This window comes from Rhagoletis pomonella, unplaced genomic scaffold, assembly GCF_013731165.1.
Source record: "Rhagoletis pomonella isolate Grant_MI unplaced genomic scaffold, Rhpom_1.0 Rhpom_scaffold_00002, whole genome shotgun sequence".
Classification (NCBI taxonomy): domain Eukaryota; kingdom Metazoa; phylum Arthropoda; class Insecta; order Diptera; family Tephritidae; genus Rhagoletis; species Rhagoletis pomonella.
Genome location: NW_023458556.1, coordinates 46,172,853 through 46,184,755, shown reverse-complemented (window position 1 = coordinate 46,184,755; position 11,903 = coordinate 46,172,853). Strand labels below are relative to the sequence as shown.

Genomic DNA, 11,903 nt, shown 5'->3' with positions numbered 1-11,903 from the left:
CACCCTTATGTGCACACATGCTACACACATATAGATATGTATATATTTCTTACGATTTTCATTGGTTTTCTTTAGCTTAACTTCATTTGCTGTTTTATGTAGCGCTTTTGTTAGCCTCGCCGTAATCTTAATGCCCGCCTTGGTTGGAAAAGCCACAAATTAAGGCACACAATTGACGTTTAGTAGATGCCTCGCGTCAGATTAAGGTGTGCCAATTGCCGCATTGATTTCTTGATTTCTTAACTTCACACACATTCCAATTTTTTTTTTTTTTTTGACTTTCAACTACTCACAACCTGTGCAGCATTAAAGCTTAAACGCTTTTTAATTGTAACCGCACAGTCATCGATGGCGATGGGGGTTATTTATGTGCGAGTCAAAAAATTTATTGGCGCCGCAGAGTGAATTGACCTGTTTCGAATGGGGCGCAATTGGAATGCATGCACATATGTAGGTGTTAGTTTGTTTGTGTGTGAGTGTATTAAATTTTCTAGTTTTATTCATTCGCTTTGTAATTACCAATTAACTTTGATTTTTGTAGCATTTTCATCCGAAATCCCCCCCTTGTGCGCTCCTTCACGAGCGTTGAGCGACAAGAACTTGCTGCGCGCGTGTTCATGTTTCCCAATCACGCTATGTAGGAGGAAGGAAGCACCGTGCTGTGTCAGGTGATGATGACCTGCTGCGTTGTACGCTTTCAACGCTACCGACTCCAGTTAGTCCATTGCTTGCGGTTGCCAAAGGGAGTGTTTTTACTCTGAGATGCGTGGCCTTCAAAAATTTATTGACAGCGCGAAATCGATTCAATTTCGTTGAGGTTTATGGGTTTGCACAAAGTTTTATGTAATACACTCACACCTAGGACATGTACTATATATGTATTGCAAGGAGGACTTGCATATGTACTCTATTTCATACATACATACATACATAGTGATTAGTACGCACGAAAACTCTCTGTTTGCTGTGAGCTGTTTGCTCATTTAGTCATTTGATGACTCTAGGTCAGTTTCTGGCAGTTATTTGCAACATTTTTGCAGCAGGGTCAGCATTTAGTGTTACTTTATGACTTGGAAAGTCAACGTGCATGAGGTATTTAGGTCAGGCTCATAGTATTTAATGCGCCAAGTATCTATGTACGTTTTGGGTGGAAGTGTATAAATTATGGTGCTTTAGTAACAGTAAAATTTAAATACACTTGTTAGAGCATTTAATGAGAAAATTTCCCTCATTAAATACTATTTAGCTAATAAAGCAACCCAAACAAATTGATTTAACTAAAATTAAGAAGTAATAAAGTTAACGAGATCATCTTCTCTCTCACTGTCAAGCTTTCGAAAGATCGCGCCTGAGCTGCTTTGGCTCAGTTTTCTTCTCCTCACGGTAGCAAAGGGAAGATCAAAGGATTAGCGAATGCTTAAACTCGCTAAAAATTTTATCATCCTTAAGGTTTACGCCTAAATATCTACTTTCTTCATAACACTAACTGAGATCTCAGCACTTTTAACCCCAGCTAACCTAACCTAGGTAAGTTGGCTAGCACTTCGGGCTTTCGCAGAGATTACTAAGGTCCATAGCGTAGTCAGATAAACTACGACCACATTAGACGGCTAATCAGTGAGCACTAGGCGCAATGTTGAAGAACATCGCAGTCTTCTTGCGGCGGCTTTCAGATTAAGCAGAAAGCCTGCTCTCAACAGACTAATTCGCAGTCTGCTAAGGGCAGGATACTCGCAGAGAATATTTTCCACTGTCTCCTCTTTCGTTCTGCATCTACCATTGATATTATCATTGGTCAGAGCCAGTTTTAAGGCATGCGATGCCAGCAGGCAATGTCCCGTTAGAATGCACACAACTAAATAGTTAGTCAGCGCCTTCCCTCTTGAGGATAGGGGAAACTTTGTGAACTTTATGTCAAAAGTTCTGCACGCAATCCTGAATACTTTGCAACCTTGTGTTTAGGTCCACACTTTCTGTGCCTTCCGGATCATGGACAGGTCGACGAGCTCCCGTTTAATCGCTTCAAATTTGGGTGTAGATGCGGGTTCATATCAGTCAATCCATCCGTGTAGCTTTGAGACTGGCGGCAATTTTGGAAGTCGTATTCTTGGCCGACAAGTCCGTCGGTAAGAGGTGCAACAAAGTGTAAAGAGCTGCCGTTGGTGTAGTCCTAAGTGCTCCAGTCTAGGGATGAAACGAACGAGTAAATCGATACTTTTGAGCCAAGTACTGAGGAGGTATCGAAAAAAATGCTCGTATCGAAACCATATGGCAAGTTTTGCTTCGGAATTTTTTTACTCCTCTGCTATTTCTATCGCCCTTTGCTTTATGGAGACCAGCTCTGGGCTTGGGGACCAGTTCGGGACTATTCGGGGATTAGTTTGGGACCAGTTCGGGATTATGGACTGGTTTCTCCAACTCAACTTAGTTTAGTCATTTTTTGGACTTAAGTTAAAAGTTAGCCTACATTTTATTCAGCTTATTCTTGACGAAGTCCATAAAATTCGCTAAACTAAGTTGAGTTAGAGAAACCAGCCCTACATGTATTATATAGTTCCAATCTAGTCCACAACTGATCCCAAACTACTCCCCAACTAGTTCCAAACTGTTTCCGAACTGCTCTCCAACTAGACCCGAACTTAAATATATTTAAATATCTCGCTGATAATTATTTTATTGAAAAGACTTTTATTATATACTTAAGTCTTAAAATAATAGTTATCGATGACTTAAAAAATTTTTTCTGGGTCTCTGCCTAGTATACTTTAACATAACCAAACCCACTCAATTCTAGTGTCTCGTAGGTTTTAAATATAAATGCTCACTTTTATTAAAAATTATATGTTGGATGCAATTCAAGTCCTTTTTGAAATTGAGCTTAAAATTTTATCAGGAAAATTTAAATAAATGTAACTAGGACAAGTTAATGTGAATTTCGGAGCTTCTAAGTCATCGAGCTTGGAAAAACTCAAAAGCAGTATAATCAATAGGTCTAAGGAATAATTAAAAATCCCCCTGATTTAAACACTTCAATGACTCGAATTTCCCGGTAATCGCTTTAAAGGGAAAATCGTACTGCCTTTAAGTAACGAGATGCACATGTTCTGAAGCAAACATTTCTTTGTAAATATAAAATAATTTTCTAAACACTTTGTGATCGTGCATTTATTTCAATACTAAATAGTTACAACTTCTTGGCGTACATATTCAGAGTACTTTATCCAGCCTATCTATTTTTAATACGTTCAATATTATCCATTGTTCCATTGAATAGTTAGAAAATCACGATCCTCTTTGTTGACGTTTCGTACTTAATCGTTCACAAAAGGAATAAACTATAGTAAAGCGCAACCAAGTAAGAAATGTAAAAGAAATCAAAAATAATTTTGCAACAACACAATCGTCATCGGATCGCAGTCGAATTATGTTGATTTTTATTGCGATTGTCTCTTGTGTTATTATTATTATTTTATTGTTTTATTCGCTTTGGTAGCTTGTCGTCTTTATCTCACAAAAATACATATTTAATCCATTGGTCAAAATGGTCCAATATATCTTCCACTCAAATCGACTCGACTCGCCTTGCCATGCCTTTTGTGGGCACTGGCTGATGGCCAAGCTGGCTGCTTGCCCGGTTGCCGTTGTGCTTTTAAGCGCGCATGCGCACATTTAAAATGTTTACCCGTAGTGTTCCATGCTCCTTTGCGGCTGTGCTGTGGTCCACATTGTTATGGACTCGTAAGTCTTCATCTTTAGTATGGCGAATTTTATTTTCCTTTTTTGTGTTGAGTAGTAGGTGTTCTTTTCTTTTTTTTTAACTGGCTGGCTTGCTGACAATAGCCATATAGCTGACAACCGTCAATGCATAGAAGTGTATGCATTAGTATGCATGTATGTTTAGATACACATGAATATAATACACTACCTTTTAGTGCGGCATTTATGTGCCCTGCTACCTTAACCTTTTCATGCCACAAATGGTCAATATGACTTAAGCTTCGTGTGCAAAAAATACAAAATAAAAATAAAACAAAAAAAAAGATGCCGAACAGAAGAAAAGACTTGAGCAGCGCACAAATAACTTCAGCTATTTTTGTGTTCGTCTTATATTTATTTCTTTAATCTTTTTGTAATTGTGATCTTAAGATGCGCAAATGTGTTGTGGTGTCCTGCAAACATCTTATTCTCATAGCTTTGTGATCTACAATAAAAAAATATTAAATGATCACCGCCAATAAGAGTACAGTGGTTTGAATGTACTATATATATAGGCGGAGCTTGGAAACTTTAAGAATTGGAACATTTTTTTTTTAACTACATATCGTCACCTAAGTGGAAGATCGACCTATCTCGGCAGCCAGCTCGAAAACGCCCTATCTCAGAAAGCCCTACTTCAGAATTTCTTTGAAGAAAGCCCTGGCTAAGATGCCAAATTCAGACATCACGGCATGTAGGCAACTCCTTTTAGTGGCATCGAAAGCGGCTTTGAAGTGTACAAATAGGTGGTGAGTGTCAATCCTTTTCTCTCTCAAGATATGACGTACGGTGAATAGCTGGTCTATGGGGGATTTGTCATGTTTAAAGCCGCTCTGATAAGGTCCAATCAGTTCGTTGACGGTGGGCTTCAGTCTTTCACACAATACACTCGATAACCTATACTTAGAAGGCTGATCCCGCGGTAGTTAGCGCCTTTTTTTGGATTGGGAACAGCACACTTAAATTCCAGTCGTCGGTCATGCGTTCATCTGACCATATTCTGCAAAAGAGTTGATGCATGCACCTTGTCAACTCCTCGCTGTCGTACTTGAATAGCTCAGCTGGAAGGCCGGCAGCTCCAGCAGCTTTGTTCTTTTTCAGCCGCGTAATTGCTATTTGTACCTTGCCATAGTCAGGCGGTGGGATATCGACTCCAACAACATCGACTGTGGGCTCGGTTTCGTCTTCTCCACTACATTCACTGCTGTTGCCATTAAGGAGGGTGGAGCGTTGCTTGTAGTGTTTCCTTGTAGCTGCCTAGGATAAACAAACCATTTGGATACCGTAAAGAATTAACCTATTTCGGATTCGGTAGCTTCTGATAGATCCGCGTTACCATGTGTCTTCTTGGTGTTTTGCACCTCATATTCGCAAGGCCTTACACAAGAATTGATGCACGCTTTCTATGCTATCTTCTAGCTGACAGATGCGCTTCTGTTCTCTTTAGTGGAGTTCTATTCTTACCCGGAAAAACTTGCCGTATTCTTGCCTAGAGGTCAGTGTTCCGTAATGGTAGCTATCATGAATAATTCTCTTCTTTATCTATTAAACAGATCCATGATATTCGTCCTGTTATAGTCAGACCGGAGTTCTCTTGATATCTAGCAAGTCCGTATACCTGACCACCTGTTTATAGACAGTCCAAGACTACTTGCGGGTTGCGTAGTCCACCACAGCCTCGATATTATGAGCCTGACCACCGATTTCATAACCGCCTCTTTCAAGTGAAGTGCCATAGGAATTAGGTTGAGGATAGCTTTTTGCATATCTACTACTCCTGATTGGCTACTACGGGCAACCCGGAAATCTCTCTTAACCTAAGCATACGTGCAGAACGCTATTCTCAGGGAACTAGATCCAGGGGACCATTGATTGAATTAAATCTGAAAATGAACCAGATCCGTGAAGTGGGTAATGTGGCATTTTCCGTCTGGGTATTAGTAGTCGCGAAGTGAAAAAATTAGCCATATTAGTGGATCTATAAAATCACCTACTGTTCAGAGGGCTTCATTTATTTTATCCATTTATTAAAACAGGAACTCATGGAAAATTGTCCGCAACAACGTTGAGGAAGTCTGGAAAGCCAACCGGTTATAAAATGTTTTATCAAATTTTTGTATTTATCTGAATTATTTTTATCCCGAAGATAAATGGCAACTGAAGCTCATCTAGGGTTAAAATGCTGTATTTTCTCTTCAATGCGGACCTCCCTGGTTATACCGTGGAACTGAGCACCTTCAATCCTGGCTTCCACAGCAAGGTGGATAAGGACATAGGTTCCTGGGTTAGTTGATATTTTCCTCACAGAGCTTCAAGAGGCATCTGAAATTGTATAAATGAAGCTTGGTGCGTACTTAAAGCGAAGAGAGTGGGTACGGTTGCTTTCCATATCGAAGAGAGATAGGGCTATTCGAGGAACTATTACTAGGAATTTTTCTTGATTTTGGTGTAGCTTTTAACCTTGTTTTATTTTTTGTTTACGTCTATTTGACTTCATACGTCTTCTCTTGAATCAGATAAGAAACCGTTAAGAGTAGCTTGAGATTCAAATCACTTCAAAAGATGGAAGTTCACTGAGCCAATTTTTCACTTGAATAAAACTGTTTATTTACGTTTTTCTAATGAATTTCTCAAGGCGAATTTATGTATATAAGGTGGTCAAGAATGATAGAATACAAGATTGCGCCGATCAGAGAGGATTTTTGAAAATAACTTTTGTGTGACTGCACACTGGTGCAATTGCGAGAGATAAATGCCAAAACGAGAGCAAGAATGGAAGAAGAAGAAAAAATGTTGCAAGGAAAACGTAAACAAGTTGCACAAGTGTGACGTCATGCAAACAACGATTCTGTCAAATTCGTTAAGAGAGGAATAGCGGTCCGGGATCGGCGCAACCTTTGTATTCTCTCAATCGTGTAAGGTGGTCTTACTAGATCAGCTGATTTTAATCACGGCTTCGAATGTCAAATTCAAACATTTTGTTTGAATTTCCACACACATTCTTACAGATTTTGATAGCTTATGCCACCAAAGCAAAAACAAAATACATGTAAATTTTGGTTTTTGTATTCCTGATATCACCTTATATTAATTCGCCTTGGAATTTCTATTCAACGAGTCTTCCTAACTGACACACTGTGCGCACGTCACCGCTATTGTTAACCTATCAACGTCTTTTCAACGGACTGTTCTATTTCTGTTTGGTAAAATGGAGGAAAGAATATTGCGAAAAAATTGTGTATGCGCTTCAATGCATGCAACGTGCGCATTTCATGACGGCAATGCACACCAGTACTACTCAACAAACGAACCAACAAAAAATAAAATAAAAATAAATAAAAAGGAAAGCACAGACAAAAAATTGCAAGCGACTGACGGCTAAGTTTGGAGGGAGGCATAAATGTACATGTGTAGGTATGTACAAACATGCATACGAATAGTATGCGCACAAAAAAGCGCTTTCCCAAATATTTTCAGACATGAAGTGCTTAAAATTCACTAAAGAAATGCCACACGAAAAAAAGCAACCAGAACTCAAGCGGCGAAATGCCGAGGACACATAGCCAACTGCCAACTGCCAACTGCACAGAGTAGTATGTAGCCAGGAAATAGCAGCAGATCGCCTCGCCAGTGCAAAGTGAGTGGTAAACAATAAATGCGCAAAACGCTTCTCACGTGTGCTGTCGTCCCAGGCCGCAGCTTAGTGGGTCCAAGCGCATGGCCAGTGAGGCGCACAACAGTCAATCCCCCATCCCACTTACATATGTACATATGTACTTATGTATGTCGGTAGGTGATGGTGCTAGAAGAGCGGCTGTGTGTACGTGTGAGTGCTTAAGCCTGTCTTTAGTTCGGCCTTTTGTTCAAATGCGTTTCAGTTTTTTTTTGTCTCTTTCTATTTGCCCATTTTTCGTTTGGCCCATATAAGGCGCGGATGCGTAGCTTAAGCATTTGTGCATTTCAACTGCATTTGGTATAAGTATTGTATAAATTTGTAAAAGTAATTGCCATTGCCCGATATGCACATAAACAAACACGCAAGCGATTTTATGCAAAAGCGCACACAGAAACCGGCAGTGAAGTTTTAGTGGGGTAATCTATTTTGAAAGAGTTGAAAAATTGCATTGCTTAGCTTCCAGGCATTGCATTGAATTAGATTTCTACGTCAGTTTTGTTGTTGACGGCTCATCTAAACAGTTCTGCTGCACTTGACACGTCCCCTCTAAGCAAACAAAAAAAAATATTTTCACATTTTTATTTAAATTATTGTAATTACGATTTATGTATGGAAATTAAATTTTATCTGCTCATGAATTTGTTTTATTTTCGCGTATGTTTATGTACGATATTTATGAACCTTATTATTTTGATTTTTTTTAATTTTTTCAGGCTTGCGCTCCACGTTATGTCTTCCATACAATGACACCAAATAAATCATTGCGTTATGATCCAGTCGGTACGTGCTTCACATCCAGGAATTTTACGCATTTCAATGAAGTCTCGCCATGTCGCACAAGTGAGTATTCAAGCGTAAAAAGGCAGAAAAAAGATTGATTAAGATTATTTTTAGCTGCATTTAAAGTGTGCAGTTTATTTTAAGTTAATTTGCATTTCCTTTATTGGTTGTTTGTAAAATGAATTTTGAAAATTATGGACTACACTTGACTACATCAGATTAAAATAAAGTATTTAAAGGTAAGCTTGATTAGTCTGGCTTACAAGATTAAATACTGTTGCCTCGACAATTCTCTTAACAGTATATTATTAACGAGATCAGCACATTGGCGAAGGCTTGTTTTTGCTTCCTTTGATCGACACGAACATTCTGGCGAATCTAAGGCCAGAATACTTTGGCTAACTATCCTTCTTCTGTACAAAATTGAGAGCTACCTTTTAGACATGTTTAAAGCTTCCTATCCAGGAAATCCACTACACTGTACATACTACATTGCTCCAAATGAGACGGGCACGGGACAAAAATTTCAGTCCCGATCTCGCCTATCCTGAATTAAATTTTTAAATCCGGAAAGATTTTCTGTATTTGCCGAGGTTTCGGGTTTTATCCGGAGTGTCGGTAAAGGATTTTGGTCCCGTCCCGCCCGAAAAATTTTTAAAGACCTTCCCGATACCACTCCTCCCGGCCATTTTGAAATTAGTACCGTAGGTCCCAATATCCCGCGCTCATCTCTACTCCAAATGATAGCTTCTTCAATTGTGGAGCTTTCCCATTATTTAAAGTATAGTACAAGGAGGTCGGAAATATTCGGCCTAAGTACGACCCAGGGCAAAAAAGTTTGGTGTAGCGGTGAAAGAGGATAAGACAAAGTACCTCCTGGCAACAAATAAAAGGGCTTCGTGTTTGGGATGCAAGTCACCGTTGTCAGATATACATAACTTTGAAGTAGTAAAGGATAATTTCAGCTTGGAGATCTGGCGAAGAATAACACTTGCTAACAGGTAATATTTGGGGCTAGGTAGGCAATTTAAAAATGGAGGCCTTCCTCGACGAACAAATGATACGCTCAACAAATCTCTCATCATTACGAGAGACATATTAAATATATGGCGGCTTTGGGTGCTTTCGAGAGAACTATTCTAAGCAAAATCTATGACTGCGTGGGCGAACTGTACGAGATTTCTAACGACATGGATATACTTATTTAAGCGTAGAAAGATACAACTATTGCGCTGAATGGTGAACAATGAAACAAAGAACGCCCTTGAAGGATAGACGAACTGAAGGAGCAGTCTGCACTGGCGAAAATTAGCAAAGAAGGCAGGAAATTGGCGATTTTTTGTTCTCGATAAACGGTTGTAGAGCCAAATTATAAGAAGTGGAGTTAGAAGGTGAAAATCAAAGAACAACAATGTACTTGTTTCTCCCTAATTTCAGGACACTTAAGCTAAAATTGTACTATCTACAAAGAAAACAGAAGCTTTCTCAAATGCACAAAACTGTGATCGGCTTCGAATGACTTTTTATCAGAAGCAAACTGTTAAAAGCAAGTGAAGATTTCAAAAATCTTACAAATAATGCAATATTCTCTTAAATACATTAAAGGAAACTTGTCCGCAGACAGAGTAAATGAAATTAAAGCAATAATAACACCAGCAATACCACTATGAGGAGCCTAGGAACAAAGAACCAACAGACTAGCACACTGGAATCTCAAAGTCGGACAGCTACTGGAAAGAAAGCTTGTAGGAGCATCAACTAAATATCTTTTGCAGAGCTTCTTTCTCTATTTGTGGGTGGCATCTTAACTACTGTTGCCGTACAATGGTCCCTTTATTGAAAGGTGCTTTTATGTGGCGGTTCATAATCCCAGGGCACAATCCATTATGGGGAGTTTTTCAAACATGTACCTTTACTCGCAATCAGCCGCTTGCTAAAAAAAGACACCCGCTTGCAGCCGTATCCACAGATAAACAGACGCTGCCCTTTCTTTCTATCGTAACCCAAGACCAAACTAGGACTGGTTATCACATCTCAAAAATACGTTGCCCAACTGTAACTGCATACCAGGAAGAACGACCACATCCCATTGCACATAATTTATTTAAGATGAGAATGCTTTGGGGGAGACTACGGAGCGGTAGTACGCACCTCTTACAAGTCAACTACAGCGGTCTTTGGAAGATTACACTGCGATGAAAAAATCCTTCGATTGGCCCTCGTAGGTGGATAAAGTGTAGAAGAACCAGTCTACAGTCGGGTTGAACAAAAGAGAGAGGCGATTGACCTAGATTTCATATCTCGTCCGAAATCTGCAAAAGGTTGTGGTGCCAAAAACAAGAAGTAGTTGCTGTCGCGTAATGGAGGGAGCTCCTCCGAGTAGCACATGTTTTTTATGAGACGCTTTTTCATGGCAGAAATATCACCTCCGAGTAATTGTCCTTATAGAGGACTGTCATCAAAATTTTTTATTTGAACGATATCAAATGGTAGACAAATGTACATATTACATCAAAAATACCATAGAACAATATTAAGTTTTGGTTTTAGGGTATCAACGATATGATGTCCAAACACTTTGAATTTTGCTCCACTATAGGAAATTTGAATAGGTATTTCAGGAGACCACTGTAGACAAAGTTACCAGCGTACAAAGTTGAAATTTCCTTGAAAGAAATATGCCACTTTTATGAAATTAATTTCTGCTGAGACATCTGACCATGAGGGATTATATCGAGTCAGGAGTAAGAATTCAGCAGTTCAGAAAGGCTGGCATTAAAACGAATACATACACTTGCTTTTACCAAATAACCTTGCAATTTTTTAAGGACTTTAAGCCTAAACAAGAGATTACAAGCAGAAAAAGGGAACAATAGATCTCTAGGTCTCAGTCTGTAGCCGAACAACTGAGTATCTACATATCATTAGATTAGAAAAGCAAGCCGAGCGCGGGGTACTGCTAGGAGAAACTTCTCAAAAAACCCCTAAATAGTTAGCTTATCAGACACACAGATTATTGTGTGCTATTAACATTATGCTGAAAACAAAATATTTAGGGGCAATCGGGAGTTGTGTTAGGCTTTCCCCAACATCTACCCATCAAGTTAACTGGTCTTTGGGGAAACCTTTCAATATATAACACTTGAAGACAGAAATTAGAATATTTATAATACCAATTTCGGGATTTCCCTAAAGTGCATGTAAGGTGCGAAAAGGTTGCAGACCTCAACTCTTCTGGTAATGGCCGGACACTATACTTGCGTTGAATTGCTCAAGAAGTTCACCATATCCGACCTCAGCTCAAGTATCAAACTGGGCAATGGCTTTGAGGTTTGCACTGCTCTAGTTGGCTAGCTATAAAAATTTAACTCAAGCAGCAATCGAATTTAACTTTCTACTCTGAAAACTAAGCCCTGACATTTAAGATAAATACGAATTTCGCAAAGCCATAAAGTCAAATCTATTTTCTTTACCCCTTTTAAATAATGCCAATTTCAACTGAAAATTGCTCCTGCATTTACTGAGTAAACAACTAACCGAAAGCGGTTAACATGCTACCACAAGCGTGGAGGGCAAATCAAACCGCATCGAAGTAGTAATTTGCTACGAGGCTGTTGAGTTTTTAAGGGTTTTCAATTCAGCAACATTTTAAGCAGAGAGAAAATTAAAGAAATACCTAAAATGTTTTTTT

The 11,903-nt window shown here is 39.1% G+C and overlaps 1 protein-coding gene across 3 annotated transcripts in view; it reads left to right on the top strand.

The window, feature by feature from the left end:
• The window catches only part of LOC118733704 (integrin alpha-PS2), a 121,381-nt gene that overhangs the window by 69,566 nt on the left and 39,912 nt on the right, over positions 1-11,903 (top strand). For all 3 annotated transcript variants that reach the window (XM_036463229.1, XM_036463227.1, XM_036463228.1), the window contains exon 5: positions 8,146-8,272. In XM_036463229.1, coding sequence (XP_036319122.1) covers positions 8,146-8,272 — 127 coding nt within the window. The remainder of the gene's footprint in view (positions 1-8,145; positions 8,273-11,903) is intronic.